The sequence below is a fragment of the Copidosoma floridanum genome, unplaced genomic scaffold (genome assembly GCF_036245765.1).
Source record: "Copidosoma floridanum isolate Cflo_tuat_1 unplaced genomic scaffold, Cflo_Japanese_pri ptg000024l, whole genome shotgun sequence".
Lineage (NCBI taxonomy): Eukaryota > Metazoa > Arthropoda > Insecta > Hymenoptera > Encyrtidae > Copidosoma > Copidosoma floridanum.
In genome coordinates this window covers 6,006,539-6,028,986 of record NW_028321901.1, presented here as the reverse complement: position 1 = coordinate 6,028,986, position 22,448 = coordinate 6,006,539, and the positions used below count along the sequence as shown (strand labels likewise).

The 22,448-nt window shown below is 32.6% G+C and overlaps 1 protein-coding gene across 3 annotated transcripts in view; it reads right to left on the bottom strand.

Annotated features, from left to right (window-relative positions):
• Positions 1 to 3,955: 3,955 nt before the first annotated feature.
• Positions 3,956 to 22,448, bottom strand: part of LOC106645178 (jumeau) — a 188,531-nt gene continuing 170,038 nt past the window's right edge. For all 3 annotated transcript variants that reach the window (XM_089595066.1, XM_089595067.1, XM_089595065.1), the window contains one exon: positions 3,956 to 5,575. In XM_089595066.1, the coding sequence (XP_089451192.1) occupies positions 4,609 to 5,575 (967 nt within the window). In that variant the 3' untranslated portion in view covers positions 3,956 to 4,608. The remainder of the gene's footprint in view (positions 5,576 to 22,448) is intronic.

The following is a 22,448-nucleotide window of genomic DNA, read 5'->3' as shown; positions in this document are numbered from 1 at the left end:
CATATTTTATCAAAATAATTCAAAATTCAATCGTTATCTATTTATTTTAAGTAAAAGTATTTAGAACTTAGAACATAACTTAATGAGTTTATAAAGACAAAACATAACTCTGCATTTACTTAAATACAATTTCTAAAGAATCTTTTTATCTGCACCGAACGTTGATTACACTGACGATAGATCTTTAAGAAATTCCCTAGACTTATAATAAATACATACATATCTTATTCAATGAATCTAACGTCTTGATAGCGGCCTCAGGTTAAAAAGAGAGAGAGAGACTGATTCGGAATAATCTGCGTTCTCTTTCTAACCGTCTGGAGGTATATAAAGGTATAAATACTCTATTCTCTTCTCTTTCTCAAAGTTAGAGAGAGAACGCAGCAACTCTCAAAGGAGACTTTTCTCTTACCACTTTTCAGCTATTAGCCAAGGCTCATGTTCAGTTTATACATACAATATTCATAAACAATCTACATAGACTGCTTTCTTCAGTATAAGAAAGTTCTCTTATACGATTAAAGTTTGAAGGATTCTACTTCAGCCTAGAATGATCTAAAACAATTAAGAGAATTCTGTGATACAACTGCAGTCTTCGCTGTACACGTCCACATACGTCAGAGCACAAGATATAAATCAACGTTAATAAATAAAGGAATTGTTAAAAAATATTGTGAAAGGTCGGTTTGAGCTTTGGTAGATATAAATTAGGGCCATAGATGTAGAATTAATAGAGTTAAGATTTTATGTTAATGTTGATAAAGCCAGTGTTAATAGGAAGCTAGACCTTGCAGGTTTTAACTTAAGGTTGTATAGGACACTCCTTTTACGTTGGAGTGCACGTTTCAAACAAAATTTTTCATCAAGTCTTCTAAATACTTAATGATAACATTACTAATAAATTATAAACATATAGTGTGGCTAAATCAAGGAAAAATTTTGTTTGAACAAATCGCTCAGTTATTTATAGAAATATAGCCATTTAAAAAAAATCTAATTAATGCTTGTTAACTTATATTATTGATTTCCGATTTCGATCCAAAACCTCACATTCTCTTGAGAAATTCATTATCTACAATCGTAACTTTTTTGATTATGAAATATTGATCATTTATGTCAAAAAATTACTTTGTAGAAAAATTATCATAAACAATATTTTTTTATCATAAATAATCAATATTTCATAATCAAAAAAGTTACGATTGTAGATAATGAATTTCTCAAGAGAATGAGAGGTTTTGGATCGAAATCGGAAATCAATTATATAAATTAACAAGCTTTAATTAGATTTTTTTAAATGGCTATATTTCTATAAATAACTGAGCAATTTGTTCAAACAAAATTTTTTCTTGATATAGCCACACTATATGTTTATAATTTATAAGTAATATCATCGTTAAGTATTTAAAAGACTTGATAAAAAATTGTGTTTGAAACGTGCATTCTAGCGTTAAAGGGGTGTTCTATACAACCTTAACATGTAAAATTTTTTAAAGTTACATTTTATTTTCGAAAAAAAGGAACTTTTTTATTGAAAAGAAATAAAACAGGCACTCAACGAATGGAAATAACGTAACCAGTGCAGGTTTTTTATTAGCTTAATCATGGTTTCATCTCAAACCATCAGTATATTTTTTGCATACACAAATAAATGATTAAGAGTGTGGCCTACCAATTCGTTTCAAGATTTACTGTCATTGTCTCAAATTTCTTAACAAAACTTATTTTTACTAAGATATTTAATGTACTTTAGTACACGTACATATTCCGAAACTACATTATTTTCTTATTATTGATACATTTCCATTACAAGGTATCAATTTTTAGACAGCAAAAAATCAATTCCAGTACTGGGTTATCAAAACGAGTACAGTTTTACAATTGTATACATCTAAGATAAGTAATGACCTGAACTAGAAATCTATTGCTTAATCCACTTATCTATACTTGTATTCAAGAAAGTATCAGATTGATTTTTAAACTTCAATATTTTTTAAATAAAAATTTGAAAAAATGTACCAACCTATGTTTTATCAGTGTACACAAAACTACTAAAGCCAACTAACAAGGCATACAATTTTGCTCTCTAGAACAATCTATTTCTACAGTGGCAGTTTAAAAAAACATTAAACTTATTTATATTTTAACTACTATTTCGAATGCGTACAAAAAGAAATTTTGTTCCTAGCATTTTTAAAACATAAATCAGGATTTTGTAAAAAGCTCCTCATACATATATCGGCACTGAATCTTAACATTTTTCGATGTTTCTGATTGATTTTTGATAACAAACTCAGCAAGGCACCATTTCAGTCGAGCGTTAAAAATGATCTTCGTCGCACAAGCTAAAAAGTTATCAAAATAATATTAAAAATAGAAATCTTAGTTACTGATTAAGGAATCGCAAGAGAGAAAGGTGTAAAAAGAGTGATTATCTCAAAAAGGTATTACGTGATCTGACAATAAAAAAATTAAAAAAATATGCTTGGATTAAGGAAATTCACTTGTATCTAACCTTTTTGACACATAAGATCAACTGTATATGCAAACGTGTATGACTATATATACAGATATAACATGAAATACTAACAATACTTGTCAAAGAAGAATTATTTTATTCACTAATTTAATGATCATTCCATAAGCCATGAATGAAGATGAGACTATAGCTACGTAATCACTAAGTTTTCAGCTATTTTCAAAAAAATTTCCAATCGAATCTTGTCGTCGATTATCCAGATATTGCAGGTTATGTATCAGAGCAGTACTGATTCTCATAACACTGCACGTTAAAAGTTCAAAAATAAAATTATCAGTATCTCACTCTATAAGCTACAAAGGGACTTGAAATTTGAATCAAAGATTTTTCATACACTCATTCATATCTGTTTGAAGTATTATCAATATATTGATGTAAATTCTCTTAGCAAATGAACTTCCTTAACAGCTTTTAAGAAAGGCTTCTATGTAAGAATAAGTTTATTGTCTAGATGGCTTCAAAGAGGAAATGTTGTAAATTATAAACCTTTTGAAAATGAAAGCCAAAAAGTACGAAAACAAACATAGACAGCTTAATCACGAGTGACCAAAATTACAGTTAAAATGTCTTAGTTTCTTTTTCTTTGGAAGAAACAGTTATTTTTTTTTTAATTTACAGTTATGTACAATATACAATGTTATCGCGCAATTTACGTCAGAACAAGGTTACAATTGGTAAGGCGTAGAACTTCAGTTATCTCTACACTCCATTTAAGCAGAAAGGTATTTTAACTATAATTCAAACCATAAACGTTAGAACAAAAATCAAATTTAGGTCAATGTAATAATTTAAAAAGTATATTTACGTATATTGACATAAAAGCAGACGCATCATAAGAAATTGTTCTTACTATGAATAAAAGACAAAAAAAAATGAATCAAACATTTTAAGCTACAGAATTAAGTCTGATGCTATTAACGTTTTGACAGAAGAAGTAAACTATTTTTTCAGGCTTATTGAATTAAATTTTTTAAAGAGATCCGGACACAAAGCAATTTAATGTTCATGAGTTATTACATTTATTATCAATTATCATAGGGTATTTTTATAACTAATGTTAAATGCTACGGTCTATTATATTGATGTATTGTAGATGTGCGTAATGTAAGCGTGATACATTGAAAGTACTACTAGACAAACCCGAGCGCATATCACGAACTTTTCTAATGATTAATAGTTCATCGTCAAGCTTACTGGTGTCTACTAATAGTGTATTGCTATTTTAATGGAACTAATCAATATGAATCGTTTAATCTCCGCATTACTCAGAGTGGTTAATTTTTTCAAGATACGATACTTGGGAACATATTACTACTGTACCTAATTCAGTAAGTATGTAAACATATACTATTTTTTTATTTCTATGTGCATACTTATTCCATTAGTCGCCACAAGTAATTTACAGCTTCAGATAACTGAAAATTTGTTGGCCCAAAAATAATGTGATTTAGCGGCAACTTATATTATGTTATGGTAGGTGTTTTTGATAACGAATCATTATTCCAACTTATTAATGAACTGCTATTTTTTATTAACTTTTTATGTTGAATCGTAGTTAGTCATTAGATGAAAAAATAAAAAAGTACTCATGGAGTAAGATATTTCAGCAATCTTTAATTAAAAAAGGAATCAATATTACTTTTGGGCACAGTTGTGTTATATTTATATAAGTCACTTTTGACCGATATTAAGTGATCTAACTAAAGGCATTAGTTTATCGAAAAAGTTTGTATTAAAAAAATTTCATTTAATAAGAATATTTTGTATCCTTTTTATCCAACTTTTTTGTCTATCAAATTTCAAGACTCTTATGTTGTCAAACTGCAAATTACAGTATTTTTTTATTAAAAGTCCAGAAATTGGTTATACTTTATTAGCGTAAAAACTTATGATTATCTTTGTCTGAGATACTAGTTTTTTTCTTATATATACAAAAATTTTTAGTGATATTTCTGCTTAAATTTATGATAAATAAAAATCGTTAATACAGAAGTCAAGAGCCTAATATCGTGCCAAAAGGAGATGATAAAATTGCATATGAATTTATTATTGAAACTTAAGGAAACACCCTAAGAACGAGAAATTGGGACTTTTCTGCGTACTTCAATGAACGAAGAATTTTTAGTGTTGTAATCAATTCTTTGTATTACACCCATGAATGATTTCTGACGTTTGTTACTTCTTTGGTTGGACTTATATTCTGAATTATTATCAGTCTGCTTATCTTCGTCATGAGGACTATACTCATCACTGTTACTTGTATTACTGTTACTGCTACTCCAACTACTGCAACTATTTGTATTACTATTTGCTTTCTTAAATTGATAAACAGGAATGATCTTTGGAAGATCATTAGCATGATAGACAGGACTGTCACTAGGCAAACTAAATTGGTAAACAGGACTGTCATTCGTCTGTTCAACTTCATAAATAGAACTAACGCTTGGTGGATTTATTGCATAAATAGAAGTTTCTTTCAATTGATTGCTTTCATTGGCTGCAAAGTCTTTTGTCGTAGGGACGTTAAACTGCAATTGTACTGAATCTTCGATGCTACCGTCAATAGATCTTTTTTCAATACGTTCAATGTCATCTTTGCTACTTTCGTCTTGACTATCTACATCAAAGTTCGTTGAAGAATTTTTTTTTGAATTTTTTTGACACAAACTTTGCACATCTGCACCTACAGCACAATCAAGCTCATCAGGAAAAGTATACTCTGTTTCAGAAACAGAATGCAATCGCTCCTCAGAATTTTGATACAAATGTTTCATTTCTCCATTTTCAAGCAGCTCAAGAAACTCGGGGTTAAGTAAAGAACTAAGGATAAGAGATCGGTCTTTTGTAGACCACTTTTTCATTTCTTCATCCATTTTCTGTTTTCTAGAACTATTAATCGCCCACAGACATCCTTTTCGTTGATTGCTACCCGTGTCTGCTTTTTCAACTTTTTCAAAACATTTGTTTAAAGAGAGATTGTGTCGAACAGAGTTCTTCCAACCACTAGGAGCTGTTTTGAAGTACGGAAAATGGTCACTGAAACATACAATTATGAATTTTCAGACAAATTTTCAAAATTATTTATGTAATTCTACTGAAATAATATATTCAACAAAATTATTAGAATACAAATTTCGAATATTTTAATAAAAAATAAAGCTTTACAATCATGTCAACTAGATCTTTATTATTTAACAATCATATATGACATAATACCATTTTTTCCAACAATTTTTTAGTTTTATTGGAGAAACAAAATTATACGAATAACCGTAATGAAAATTGTATTTCATTGAATTAACACTACTACTATGTGTATATTAAAACAGAAGTAATAACAAATGCTTTTTAAACAAACTTCAATAATAATACGATTGCTCCGTACACGTATTGTAAACATATTTTTAAATATGTTTTTTATGTTATTTTATTTATAAATGTATGGGCTTGTCCACTGAGAGCGGGCCACCGTGAGCGCATGGGACGTTTTTTGCCCGAACACGCTGTGTTCAGCTCGCTCATAATGGCTGGGAGATAGCTGAAAAAAAGTTAAAAAATACAAATCGACGGATTTAGATCTGTTCTTTCCGATAGAGCTATTTGTTTTTTCTCAAAACCTTTTCTTAGTGGAGAAAATTAAGTTAGAAGTTCACGACGATTTTCTGAAATTCGCCATGCTAAAAAAAATTAAATTTGCAGGAAGCGAAAGAGCAATGCTTAAACATTAAGTCCACAAATTGATAAAGTGGGAGAGAAAAAAATGCGTAAATTACAAGCAAATAAAGACGATGGCATGAGAAAGAAATCGTACGGCAGCGAGGTGTGCAGTTGTCACCTGCGCAACGCCGCTACGCAGTGACTTACTGTTATTAACGAATTTGTTGTATAGTGTCGCAACGCCTCCATGCAACTTTCTCATGCCATCGTCTTTATTTGCTTGTAAATCACCCATTTTTTTCTATCCCATTCAAAAAATTTGTGGAGCTAAAATTAAGCATTGCTCTTTTGATTTCTGCAAATTTTATTTTTTTAAACCATGGCGAATTTTAAAGAAACTTCCCGACATTCTGACTCATTTTTTCCACGAAAAAATTTATTTTAGCCATCTCCCAGCCTTTGTGAGCGAGTTGAATATAGCTTGTTGGGGCGAAAAAAGTCCCACGTGCGCAAGGTGGCCCGCTCTTAGTGGACAAGCCCATGTATACCGAGACTTACTGTTTATAAAATAAAATATTTAAAGAGTTATTCTATGATACGTAGAAGTAGAGAGGTTGAATAAGAGGCAGACGGGTTTCTTAAATAGGATAAGTAATGTAAGAAATGAAAGTCTAAGTATATTGTGCTAATTTTTAGACGAATTTTATATTATTAATTTTATTGGCAGAAGAGACAGGAAAGTTCTGTTTCTCTAAAAATACGCTACATTAATACTTCTATGGTTTCTCTTACTTTATTACTATTTACAACTGGAATTTCTATGTTTATTAGTACTATGCCGTACATTTTTTGTTATAAAACTTTGGTTTAACCAAGAAAAAAGTTTTGTCCATGGCAGAATTGCTGTGTATAGGATGGTATTGTCCGAATTAACCTTCTTATAAAAATGACAAGTCATCAAACATTCAAGTTACTTATAGAGTTAGAAAATAGATATGATAATATAATATACTAGGTGATTTTGGAGCATAGCAATTTTTATTGTTTAGCAATCAATATTTCGCCATTATTCTAATGGCCTCTTCAGGATTACATATCATGACTTTATTCAATTGTTGCTCTATAATTTGACTCTCTATCTGGGTCTCTCCATCCCACATTGAGAGGTCTTTCTACTTATTTTTAATCACTGACTGCTACGTTTTTTCTTCGTAATATCTCTTTTATAATGTTACAAGTCTTTCACGCTGTGTAATTTATAAGAGCGCAGGACAGTCCAAGTGGTTTACTGTCCCAACATTGTCATGGAATGTAATCCTAAAGAAGCCATTAGAATAATGGCGAAAGATTGATTGTGTAACAATAAAAAAAGTTATCCTCCAAAATTACTTAGTATGATATATTATCATATCTGTAATAATGACAAAGGAACAAGTGAAAAGGAAGAAGCATTTATTATAAAGAGTTAGAAAATATTGAAAGTGCATTCTTCATATTACAATTTGAGGATAAAAGTTGTCAAAAATGGATTTAACTATTTGAGATGAAGCCCTTATTTTCCTAATTAAAGCTTTGGTAAAAGTTGATTAAATTTTACAAGATATCTGTAGCAATCATAAGCCATTTGTCATTATACTAATTGTTTTAGGTGCTATTTTATGAAACGTTTTTCTGCCATTATTAAAAATAACAGAAGTACAACTATAACAGAAATTTTTACATTTAACGTACAACATAAGAATAAAATTCGTGTTTTTTTTTTACAAGTAAAAATCCGAACAAAATTTTTATTTAGTTGAAGTAAGCAAGTAATATGCTAATGAAAAGTATAGCAAAAAAATTTTATTTTATTAATTTCGTCCATTAGAAAAAATTTACTTCACAATGTATCTGCATGTGGAATGAACAATTAACTTTTCTTTGTATTGATAAACAGTTGTTATTGAAAGGATAAACTAAAGATGTCTTAGCATTACATTTATTGTTAAGAACTAAATAAAATTTAATCAATTGATATGGATTCATAAATATTGACGAAATACATAGTTTTATAAAAAAATTTCAAGTTATTTACATTACTATATGATACATTTTATCACGCTACTTATATTTTAAGTAAGAGTAGAAGGGAGTTAAAGCGTTTTTTGTTGGCACAGGGATAGCTGCTGATATTTTTGATAAGATGATTTTCCGCTTTGCTTTTAATTAAGGGAAGTGTTCAAGGTTATTAAAGTTAAGTAAATTGTAAAGATTGTTTTGCAAAAAATCCTCAATAATCTTTTTAAAAAACGATCTTCTACATTTATAGATAGTTTTTATTATTTTTACGAGACACAGAATGTCGAATGAAACGTGTAGTTTTCAAATTATATTTGATGAATAATGCACTCCTTGTCATGAATAATTCTTTTTTTGTTTTTGTTCATTGTTTACCATTCTCTTGCATTTAATAGTCTTAAAAAAATGATTTTATTGAATTTTTCTGTGAATTTTTAATAAATATTCATCTCTGACTTCACGGATTCTTGATTCGTCGATTTTAACACTCACTAAATGTTCTGCGTCAGTTTCTTAACGCCTAAAGTTGCATACATTTGAAACATTTAATGTTTTGCTTCCAATTCACTCTCTTGCGACTGTAAGTATTGTTAAAACGTTTGTGAGTCCTCAGAATTTTTTTTTCTTTGGAGCAACTTTGGAGCGAGAAAGAGACAATCTTCATAGACACTCTGGCTACTCTGGTGTTCACCCAGTGTGCAAACCGACTAGAAACTAAGAAACTAATCTCCCCACATACGACAGGTCTGTTAGGACCACTCTCCTAGAAAATAAAAAGAGCCTAAGAAAAGGAAAATGGAAAATAACGGAAAGTTTCGGAGCCCGGCTCGCTTTCAAAGGGATGAGAGGAGGGAACTTAGGCATCTGAGCGGAGCTCGGATACTGGCTTGCACCGGAATGTAGTTGGAGAAGCTTAAACTTTGGTGTAATTGTGTGTGCGTGTAAAGTGTGAGTTCGCTGTGTAATAAGTGTATGGAGGCGTACTTGTGACTTGTGTGAGTTTTGTATTAAGTATAGGTCGTAAAGGATGTGGTGGACAGATAAGTGCTCTCGAAGAGAGCGTAGGAATTGAAGTCATGGTTATTTGGCGAATCATAGAGATGTATCCAAGGAAAGTATGGGAAAATCAAAACCTAGAGTGTTCTGGGGATCTTCAGGGTTCTGCTCGAGAGCGCATGGAAGTCTCATAAGGTGGAAGCGCCCAGGTTGGATGTTCGCGAGTGCGGCGATTGTGGGGTTTGGGTGATCTGTAATGGAGAAGCGAATTCAAGACGCAAGGACAGGGGCTGCTTGAGTTGGAGGAGATATTAAACACCTTGATAATCTGAGAACTCCTAAAGTACCATGGCATACCCAGGATCAATCTCAGTGTCTCCATGAAAAGGCATTAGATGTCCTTTAGTCGGTTTCCCTTTGCAGCACCTAACGTTGGAATCGCTTATCTTGATGATAACGTTGAAGGTGCGAAGCTTGATCTTTAGGGAGACTGTTTTCTAGAAGATGAGCATAGCTACAGTCTTTGAGGTGCAGTTGACCGTGACGCCACGTCGCACAGTGGGCTAAACAGCCTAAAAAAATGCTCAAAATTCGTGCTTCCAATGGGTATTCACTCAAATCAAACGATTTTGGGCTTATTTTATTCGTGAGATGATATCCTACAATGATCCGAGTCCCTCGGACGTGTAACGACTTCTTATATATATATTTTTTAGGTATATCTAGAGCAAATTTTGATAGTCAAAATACTCTGGATATATAAAACGTTGTTAAAGTAGACCGATTTGTACAAATATGGGTATACAGAGGTTTTTGGGTTCGCTGATCACGAATCTGATGTCAGAATGGCCAATTTCAATATGGCGGATCCAAGATGGCGTCCAAAATTATAAAAAATCAACCGATTTGTACCAAATTTGGCATTCAGGGGTTTTTCGGGTCGCTGATCACGAATTCGGGGTCAAGTTAGCGAAATTCAAGATGGTGGATCCAAGATGGCGGCAAAATTTATCAAAAATCAACCGATTTGTGTCAAGTTTGGTTTACAAGGTGATTATGGATCGCTGATTACGAATCCATGGTCCAATTAGCCAAGTTCGAAACGTTGGATCCCAGATGGCGGCGAACATCATAAAAAATCAACCAATTTGTACAAATTGCAGTAAGATTCCATTCACTTTATTCCAGAAAGCCCAAAAAAGGCTAAAATTCCTATTTTTTACGAATTCTCACTCCATCCACCTAATTTTGGGCTTATTTTGTTCCTTAGATAATAGACTACAAGGATCTAACTCTCAGGGTTAAAAAAATCTGTTCAGTACATGCAAATGAGGTGTATGTACATCTATATATATATACATAATTATGGTGAATTCGGGAAATCAACTGGCGTTGTATCGATAAAGACAGAAAGTAATTTAAGTACATCCATATCTTGGCTTTTTTCTGTTGAATTTTACTTAAAAAAGCACTTCTTATTTTTTTGGCTGTTAAAAACCTGAAAAAAAATTGTATTTTGGTATTTGGAGCATTCCTCTCCATTTATCGGACAGCAAAAAAAATTTAGTAAAATCTATAGTCTATTTGATTATAAGAAAAACGTATCAGACTTAAGTACATATCTTATATTTCCTTTCGTTAAATCGATGAATAATTTTTGTTTAGTATCTTACAGATCGCCCCTCCTCTCCCTTTGGAATGTTTTGATTGTTTTTTGGACGGAAGAATTGAAAAAACTTTTTAGATCTTGTTTCTAAAGCCTTTAAGCACGATAAATCTAATTCAATGACAACTTTATACTTTTCCATATGTTGTTGCAAACCTTTATATGCACGTACGTTTAGCATTATACAGTAACTGTAACGGAAAATAAGTTTTTTTTAATTGTACGGGAATAGCTATTGAGATGGGGTGCAATAATACAACACATTTAGTACTCATTTCTGATAAAATTTTCTATTCCAATAACATGCACACATTTACGTGTATATACACAAAATTATACACACCCTTATAGTAAATAACACACTATTCTGCATGGACTATAGGTAGTTAACATCTTTTTCCTAGCACCTTTGTATTTGCGTACAGTGATTATTTTAACTGCCAAAAATCCCATAAATATTTCTGGTTTATCTTCTTGCAACAGATTATGCGTTTTGTAACATAACTTTAATGGTTTTGTTGAAGAAATAAAATAAACATAGATGTGTCTTATTTTCAATAGTTATTTACACGTGCTATAATTTTTCTAACAATGATTTACCTTAATTTGAACGAGAAACATTGAAAAAACTAAAAGTAATGGGAACGGTTTTACATTAATTAATAGCTTTTTTTTTATTGCAACAATGTTTTGTTTAATGTGAGGAAGCGAACAAAAGTTGTTATTTCTAGTCTTTCTTGCTTCTTTCTAAAGGTAATGCGAATTTTCTTAGATTTAGAGGTTGTGTGCACACATGACTATGGAACACCTGTCCTGTTTTATTTGTAATCTTTACCAAACATAGCGTATTTTTTAATAAAATTAATACCATAAATTACATGAAGATACATCTCGAATACTTAAATATATTATGTTCTTACGCAACTAAAATTCTTTATTTCTCCGCCACGAAGATTTTGTGTATGTATAGGTGCATGTTCTTATTCTTAGTGCATTCATCTATGTAGAGTAAGAATTGTTTTATAATTAAAATAAAACGTGCAAACATTTTTTTACGTCTTTCTCTTGTAAAATCATTGATGTAAACGAGATATGCAAGAAACGTTGAACTATTGAATATTTATTTTGTATTTTACTAATTACAATAATAAGATTGATGTAATGTACATTTGTTAAACATACAAATAATTTGACATTAGGACTGCGACGAATACAGACATATTTCGAAGGCTGATGATGCATTCCGATCTATTATTTTCTATGTCTCGAGCTAAATTTCGAGGAACAAAACAGATCCTGACAGGAGAAATGCTATCATTATTAAAATCTAAAAACACAAAAGGAAAAAACCTGTCTCTGGTCAAAGGAATTAATAGTTCGTCGATGAATGATGAATGTAGAGATGACACAACGACGGATTATGCATCGGGTGGAGATGAAATGTATACTGATCGTGATAATACTGATAATGATGATAATTGGGATGATAAAAATGATAATAGTGATAAATAAAGTTTGTAATATTAGATTTTAGAATGTGTAAAAATAAATTTACAACTGAAATGCAAGAGAATCGTTTCTTTTTTAAATTAAAAAAATTAACTGATAAGAATTTTAGTAAATACGTAAAATCTTCTACCGTATACATATGTACTGAATGAAATAAATGGATATTTATACAAACATATAGACAGTTCAGATTAGCGTTTGGAAGTCAGTATTGCTTAATGCCGAATGAAAAATTAAAACTCCAATACGATTGTATATTATCTGTCTCGAACCAAATAGAATGAAAAGAAGAGAATAGAAATACGGAGTTTGAACACTAATATCAATCGCCAGAATTCGTTAAATAATTCGTCACTATTTTCAAATCTCTAATGTGAGTGATAAAAATCTGTTTTGATTCAACATGGATAAGTTAGTAGTTGTATGTAGAATAATACACAAAAGTAAAGTGCAAATAGTGCATATAAAGGTTTGCATCAACATATGGAAAAGTATAAAGTTGTCATTGAATTAGATGTATCGTGCTTAAAGGCTATAGAAACAAGATCTAAAAAGTTTTTTAAATTCTTCCGTCCAAAAAACAATCAAAACATTCCAAAGGGAGAGGAGGGGCGATCTGTAAGATACTAAACAAAAATTATTCATCGATTTAACGAAAGGAAATATAAGATATGTACTTTAGTCTGATAAGTTTTTCTTATAATCAAATAGACTATAGATTTTACTAAATTTTTTTTGCTGTCCGATAAATGGAGAGGAATGCTCCAAATACCGAAATACAATTTTTTTTCAGGTTTTTGACAGCCAAAAAAATAAGAAGTGCTTTTTTAAGTAAAATTCAACAGAAAAAAGCCAAGATATGGATGTACTTAAATTACTTTCTGTCTTTATCGATACAACGCCAGTTGATTTCCCGAATTCACCATAATTATGTATATATATATAGATGTACATACACCTCATTTGCATGTACTGAACAGATTTTTTTAACCCTGAGAGTTAGATCCTTGTAGTCTATTATCTAAGGAACAAAATAAGCCCAAAATTAGGTGGATGGAGTGAGAATTCGTAAAAAATAGGAATTTTAGCCTTTTTTGGGCTTTCTGGAATAAAGTGAATGGAATCTTACTGCAATTTGTACAAATTGGTTGATTTTTTATGATGTTCGCCGCCATCTGGGATCCAACGTTTCGAACTTGGCTAATTGGACCATGGATTCGTAATCAGCGATCCATAATCACCTTGTAAACCAAACTTGACACAAATCGGTTGATTTTTGATAAATTTTGCCGCCATCTTGGATCCACCATCTTGAATTTCGCTAACTTGACCCCGAATTCGTGATCAGCGACCCGAAAAACCCCTGAATGCCAAATTTGGTACAAATCGGTTGATTTTTTATAATTTTGGACGCCATCTTGGATCCGCCATATTGAAATTGGCCATTCTGACATCAGATTCGTGATCAGCGAACCCAAAAACCTCTGTATACCCATATTTGTACAAATCGGTCTACTTTAACAACGTTTTATATATCCAGAGTATTTTGACTATCAAAATTTGCTCTAGATATACCTAAAAAATATATATATAAGAAGTCGTTACACGTCCGAGGGACTCGGATCATTGTAGGATATCATCTCACGAATAAAATAAGCCCAAAATCGTTTGATTTGAGTGAATACCCATTGGAAGCACGAATTTTGAGCATTTTTTTGGGCTGTTTAACCCACTGTGCGTCGTCTGCATAAACGTACGTGATGATGTTTTCGCGCTGGGATAAATCGTGACAGAAGATATTGACAAGGGTGGGTGACAGTTTGGAGCCTGGAAGGACTCCAAAGGTTATTAAGCGGGGTTAGAGAAGAAATCGCCTACTTTAACGTGGATGAATCCATCAGAGAGGTAATATTTTATATTGCCGATGAGGTAGTGAAGAAAAAAATTAACTAAATAAGCTTGTACAGGAGGCGCTTATGCCAAACTCTGTCAAAGGCCTGCTGTACATTTAGAAAAGCTATCGCGGTTAAGTTTTTGTGGATGAGGCTGTCGGAGAGGTCTTTAGTGACTCTCAGAAGCTGGTGTACTGCCGAATGTCTGTCTCTAAAACCTTACTGCACGTCTGGAAGGGTATTGTTTTCCGTGGCGTGCTTATTCAGGCAGGTGAAAATAACACTTTTGGTAATTTTACTGGTCAAGGAGAATAAACTAATAAGAGAAGTAAGAAAGTAACAAAGGCGCATCACGGCGCAGGCGTTTGTGATGTTGCTAATTACTGTGATGAATTTTTGTGGGAAGATTTTTGGGACACTGTTGGGGATTTCATCTTTACCAGGGGCTTTCCGGGTTTTTAAGGATCGGATGATACATCTGATTTCGAACGGTGTGCGGTGTTCGAAATCCGGGTTATCGAGAACCTGTTGCTGCACTATGTGGTTAATTCCTGAGTTAATTTTTCGGCTCAGGTTGGGGTAGCATTGATTTTCTAGTAAATCTGCAAAAATATCTGCTTTGTCTGAATCTAGCGAGTAGAGTTTTTTCCTTTGTTAAAGGGGGAGGGGAGGAAAGGCCGTCTGTTGCGAAGTTTTCCTACGACCTTCTAATTATTTCTTGGGTGGGACTCTGCCTTGGCTATGAATTTGTTCCTTGTATGATGAGGAGGGATCTAGGGATCTTAAGGTAAACTGGATCATGGTTGAAAGGGAGCTGAAGGGGTTGAAGGGGTCCTGGTCTAGGGAGCTAAGATAGTGAGTTGGTCCAGTCAGAAACTTAATGTTTATGTAAAGGTTTCGCAAGTGTTTGGAAAGAAAGTATCGTTTAAGATATGAATTTTATCAATAAATAAAGCAACCAGTAAGCACCCCAGGTTGTGTTGATTAGCGCTTGCGTTATTTCATTTACTTAATCAATAAGTGAAGCGACCAGTGAGAGCCCTGGATTGTGAGGCGATTGGCGCTCACGTTATTTAATTTATTTCATTAATAAATAAAGCGAACTAGTAAGCGCCATGAAGCATGTAACGTCGATATTTTTGTTTTGCAGTAGGTATACGAGATAAAGTATCTGTCTAGTGTGCTGCTGGTCGGGTGCTCTCGAGACCGGACACTTTAGGTCGAAGCATGTAAGCAGACTCATGATGGATTGAAGGATAGTCTTGGATAGGGTGGGGGGGGTGTTAAGCAAAGGAGTTTGGTGTTGAGCTCTTGTCTGGTGCTGCTGAGAAGATGCCACGTTCCTTTCTTGGGAGCATAAGCTCCTTTTAGGGGAATTTTTGGGCTTCCCTTGTAAAAAACACAGTGTTTGCCGTTGCAGTTCACGCAGCGAGAGGTAATTTGGTTTGTGTCCTTTTTTGGAGAGGTTGCGGTGGCGTGGTTTAAGATAGTATTTCAGTAAAACGACTAGACGATAAATTTTTCTAAAATTTTGCGTGTGGCTTAAGTTTGCTGTAGTTCATCACGAGTCCAAATTTGGAGATGCCTAGCCGTGTAGTTTCGGAGATATTAAAGTTTTACTGTTAATCTTTTAACATGTAAGAGATAGGAAAGCGCCTGGTTTGGGGTAGGATTCGAAACGAAATCATTCATAATTCCTAAACGAAACGATCAATGCTTTCAGAAAAGCGATATGTTATAATTGATATTATAAATAAACTAAATACCAAGTCTCAAGAAGCCTAACCGTACAGTTTTTGTATGTCGGCTTTCGAAAGTTAAAAACTATCGTGTAGTTGCGTGAGAGGGACAATGACAGCTGTATAGTAAAGACTGCATAACCTATGCATACTCTATAGTGCAGTATGTCACACGATATTCCTAACTGAACTACTACCTTAAAGTGCAGGAACCAGACAAAGGCGGAGCGGTAGTAGGCTGCCGTGTAATTGAGTTTTTGGCAGCGACGGTATTAGGGAACGTTGTTTAACTTAGGTCTCTGTCGGCTCTGACCCAAGGGGACTGAGGTTGTAAATAGCGTGGGAGTTGGCGTTCGACGAATCAACGTACACGGTGACCAGAGACTAAGTCCTGATGGGGGATACCGGGTGGGAGATACATTTTTTTTGGATCATGACCAGAGTTTCTGCTTCTGTGTAGCCAATGATGACTCAACGAATGACGACTACCGTTTTAGGATTCTCGTGAAGCTGGTGGGCGGTAAACTCGACCTTTTCCTTGTTAATTGACAGTTCATTGAAAGCTGCCAGCGTTGTGGGGGTACACGCGTGATTCTTGAGTGGTAGTAATAACGTGGTGGACAAATATGTTCCCCGCAATGAGGGCTTTGTTGATTTTGGGCCAGAGTATCTAGTCCAAGATCGTGATTGAGGGAGGTGCCTTCTTCTAGGCATGCCGTCAGCCTCCTCTGTGTTGAGTTGAGCTGGATCTTTAAGATAACCGTCAAAGGCGTTTTTTCCTCTTGGGAAGAGCTTGGTGGGGATTGAGATTCCCGAGACTGTTTGAACTTTGTCAGAGAGTTCGGTGATAAAAATTCCAAACAATTCACAGTAAAATCATTATTTAGGCGATCACTATATTACCATGATAGATTTGTGTTAATTCTAAAAATTTACATTGATGTTAAGGTTTTTTTTCACTATTTTTACAAATAATAGTATATTTCATACGAAAAAATGATTTATTATGGATACTCCTGTATGAATGTTCATGAATAAATCAATTGAAACTTCTGCCAAAACAAAGTTTTCAATGTCTGTAGTAGTGCATACTTTATCGTTAGGATGCAATGTCATAATAATGTGAGCCTACTGGGCCTCTTTTTTGAAATTTAATCGTGTGAACGTACGAAATAACTTTTTCAAAAATATTTTTCTTGTTTATACTATCTCATATGGATTTTAGTTTTGTATGACATAATCTGAGAGTGATATTCGGTACATCTTCAAAAGTGGTACCTTAAGGAAAATTTTCCAGAACTTTTTTTATTTCTTTTTATTTTGGGTTATTTGTAACAGTTATTAATAAACTTGATTTTCTGAATTTTCGCATTATTGCTAGTGCATCTTAGTAACGTTTTTGCATATACCTTGCGCTAGCAATGAGTGATAAAAGATAAAATGAAAATTTGTCCTACTTTATTATTATCAAAATTTTTGAAATTGTTTGGTGCACTACGCATTACATGATCTACTGGACCTTGGCAGCATTTAATCCTCAACATTTTTGTATTATTTATTATAAGAAATGATTATCCTTTTGCTTTTTATCATGATATGTGCATGCAAAAAATAGTTGCTTTAATTTTTCAGCATAAAATAAAGAACTGAAAATCTTACTGCTTAGTCGATAAAAAGTTCTATACAAATAATATTGAAATAATATAAGGTTTTGTGCTTCTATACAATTTTTTTGCCAATAGCAAGTGCTCTATTTTACACCTCTTCATGAGGAAAATAAAGAAAAAACCATTTGATGGACATCCTGTGATAATTTATCTAAATATGTGTGACTTAGTACACTAATAAGTAGATCATTTGCATACATTCGTAAGTCATAATCGCCAATATTTTCTGATTTTAAAACAATTATAGCTTCACATTCCCCTGTAACAGATTTATTGTACTAATGGTCTTTATTGTTATGTTTTCTTAAAAAGTTAATTTTATAGTTTTGAAGGCGTTCTATATTTGCAATTTAATTTAAACGTTTTTTTGCAAATGGATTTTGTCTTATCTTTTGAGTTAGTATTTCAATATGTTACTTAGATAACATTGTATTTGATTTGAAACATTTTTTTACAGAAGTAGTCATCATTATATATATATTTGACTGTAAAAATGATTATCAGAATTGTTTACAATAGACTTAGGTGTCATGTGCACTTTGCCAAAATTTTTCTGAACGGAATTCACATTTGACATTTATTTCTCAACAACAGTTGATTTTTTAAAGTTTTTATTTTTCGTGTATACTATTTTTATTTGTATCTATATTGTTTGTTACCATATTTTTTCGTGAACTACTATTTTTTGATCGTATTTGACTATTTGAGACACAAAAAATTTTGGTTTTAGTTAGAGATTGTAATGTTTATATTAACTTGCATTTATTTTTTAATTATGATAATTTTTTGTAGTTTCTTCTTCATTTCAACATAATTATGATGTATAAGTCATAATAGCTGCTGCCGTTATTAGCAGAAGAAGGTTTTAAATTTAAATGACTTGAATTATTTTCGATACAATACGTTAAATTAAAAATTTGGTATTTAAATATCAAATTAATATAAATTCTAACAAAACTTTTTTATCTAACTTCTGTTCTTGTAATGATATTTTTAATATGGGACGTTCTTTTACAAACTGAACACCTTTCTGACCGACACATTTTAGATTTAACTGAAACTTTTTTTACAGGTTCTATATCGAAAAAAAAGAGATACGTGTAAGAGATCGGTGTAAAAATACATAAATAAAAAAAAATAAAAAACCTTGTTAAAAATGAAATTTTTTTATTAAGATTTCGATAATACATTAGTTAATAAGAACAATATTTGGAATATAATAATAAGTACAATATTTAAAAGTAAGACAATGTTTACATTTTCTGTTTAAAAATTTTTACAATATCCTTTTTTTCGCAAGATGAAAACCGTTTTGCTTCCAATTGCTGTAAAGAAATCGGATTAATACAATGATGTTTTAAAGTTCCTTTTAATGTTAAAGCTTTTTGGAAACGTTCGGACAATTGTTTTTCTTCCAGTTTGTATTCACTAACTGTCAAGTAACAACACGTTATGATTTGCTAGTATATATCGGTGCCCTCCGGTGAATTTGGAAATTCAAAGTGATCAGTGATCCGTTGGGGGCGAAATGTAAGAAAATAAATAAATACAAGTAAAGTGTATTTAAATTTTCTGCGTTGATTTATTGATGCGCAACGTTTCGCTGACAATATGCGTCAGCCTCATCAGGCTACAAAATAAAAATTAAAAACACACAATGAGTGATCTGGAAGGCTCAAACACAAAAATACAATAAATTTATTGTAAATTGTTACCGCAGATACGCGAGAATTCGTAAGTTTGGTTGACTTACTCGTCACCTGTCGTGCTGTCGACTGACAATCAATTACAACCACAAGCCAGCGCTTATATAGGCGGAGCCGCAAAGGTAGACGGTAAAGGGCGATGAACTCGATCGGGACATTTAAACTTTCGTAGTAAAGGAAGGTATGCTCTATTAAAGGAAAGCACATCCTCCTTTCTATTGATGTTGTGTTTATCGAGTTTTATATAAAGCATTTCGGAAATAATTCTTTTTTTATAATTGGATTCTTTGTCAAGGATTTTAAAGTTATCCCAATCGAATTCATGGTCAAAATTGATTTGGTGTGCACAAACAACGGAATCGGAGTTTTTACTTTTCATATGTTCACTGATGCGGACCTCCGCCGCTCGCTTTGTTTCACCCACATATGACGCGGGACAATTTTTACAATAAAACTTATATACTACATTTGTCTGTTTATGTTTATTCGTTGTATCTTTTCCCAAGCGGACGATATGCTGCAGTTTATTGTTAATAAGAGGGTAAGTGTGAATATTGTAGGGTTTTAACATGGTTGAAATTTTTTCAAAATTATTGTCAATATATGGTATGCCAATTTTGCAGAGAGGGTAGGTGTTTGTAGTGCTTCTGTTATGATTACTATATTTGTGTCTTTTTAATCTGACCTTTATGTTTTTATTAATAAAGTTAAAAGGTTCCTAAAGATGTCGCCAAAATTGCATCTCTTGGACCGAATTCCAATCTCCCATCAACATTTTGTGAACGCGATTTTTTATGTATTATCAAAAACCTAGAAGTTGGTCTCTCACACCTCGATACGAACGATCGAGTAAAGACCGAAATCCGTGACAAAGTATCTCAATATTTAGTTAATACTTGTAAACAAAAGCCAGCTATTTCTAGAAAGGACCGCCAATATGCAAAAAATTTAAAATCAACAAAAAATTTTCTAAACAAAAATCCCGATACATTTTTCACCTCTGCTGACAAAGGCAACGTTACGGTTTGTCTCAAAAAAAGTGACTATACGGAAAGAATGCATAATTTACTGTCTGATAAATCGACGTATAAAATTATTTCGAAAAACCCATTAAACTCTCTACAAAAGAGAACCTCTAACATTTTAAAGAATCTCAACTCTAATGGCTTCCTTTCTAGAACATACCATCCCAACGCTTTGTCGCTCACAGATACAACTCTAGCTAAATGTTATGGCTTGCCGAAAATTCACAAGGTCGATGCCCCTTTACGTCCTATCGTCTCTCTTATCAATAGCCCTACATATTTTCTAGCAAAAGTAATTTACGATGAACTCAAGAAGTCAGTCAACGTTCCAATATCACACATTGATAATAGCTTTGAATTGAAAAACAAACTAAAAAATATAAAACCCACTACTAATTATAGACTAATGTCTTTAGATGTCAGCTCCCTATTTACTAATATTCCTCTAGAGTTGGTACTACGGAGCATCGATCGACGTATTGTGACCATAATGAATAAATGTCGAATCCCGGTTGATGAAATTCGACAATGTACAGAATTTTTGTTCAATAATACTTTTTTAACTTTTGATAACATTTTTTATCAACAAATTTTCGGCACGCCAATGGGTTCTCCTATTTCACCTTTGTTTGCTGACCTTGTAATGGACGACCTGGAAAATGATTGTCTCTCCATTTAAAAAAATACCTATAATATTATTCCATCTTTTTATTTTCGTTACGTGGACGATGTATTGCTTTTTATTAATGTCGACCATATTGACCAAATCTTAAATATTTTTAATTCATATCATCCCAAACTACAATTTACATATGAAATGGAGATTGACAAGAAACTCAACTTTTTAGACTTGACGATAATAAGAAATTCTAATAATTTTAATTTTGACTGGTTTGAAAAACCTACTTCTTCCGGACGAATCTTAAATTATTTTTCTGGTCATCCAGTTAGCTATAAGAGAAATATTGTTTTTAATTTGGTTGATAGGGCGATCTTACTTGCCAGTACACGTTTTCACGGTGCGAATATTGCTAGGGTGAAAAACCTGTTGATAAAAAACAATTACCCTTTTAACTTTATTAATAAAAACATAAAGGTCAGATTAAAAAGACACAAATATAGTAATCATAACAGAAGCACTACAAACACCTACCCTCTCTGCAAAATTGGCATACCATATATTGACAATAATTTTGAAAAAATTTCAACCATGTTAAAACCCTACAATATTCACACTTACCCTCTTATTAACAATAAACTGCAGCATATCGTCCGCTTGGGAAAAGATACAACGAATAAACATAAACAGACAAATGTAGTATATAAGTTTTATTGTAAAAATTGTCCCGCGTCATATGTGGGTGAAACAAAGCGAGCGGCGGAGGTCCGCATCAGTGAACATATGAAAAGTAAAAACTCCGATTCCGTTGTTTGTGCACACCAAATCAATTTTGACCATGAATTCGATTGGGATAACTTTAAAATCCTTGACAAAGAATCCAATTATAAAAAAAGAATTATTTCCGAAATGCTTTATATAAAACTCGATAAACACAACATCAATAGAAAGGAGGATGTGCTTTCCTTTAATAGAGCATACCTTCCTTTACTACGAAAGTTTAAATGTCCCGATCGAGTTCATCGCCCTTTACCGTCTACCTTTGCGGCTCCGCCTATATAAGCGCTGGCTTGTGGTTGTAATTGATTGTCAGTCGACAGCACGACAGGTGACGAGTAAGTCAACCAAACTTACGAATTCTCGCGTATCTGCGGTAACAATTTACAATAAATTTATTGTATTTTTGTGTTTGAGCCTTCCAGATCACTCATTGTGTGTTTTTAATTTTTATTTTGTAGCCTGATGAGGCTGACGCATATTGTCAGCGAAACGTTGCGCATCAATAAATCAACGCAGAAAATTTAAATACACTTTACTTGTATTTATTTATTTTCTTACATTTCGCCCCCAACGGATCACTGATCACTTTGAATTT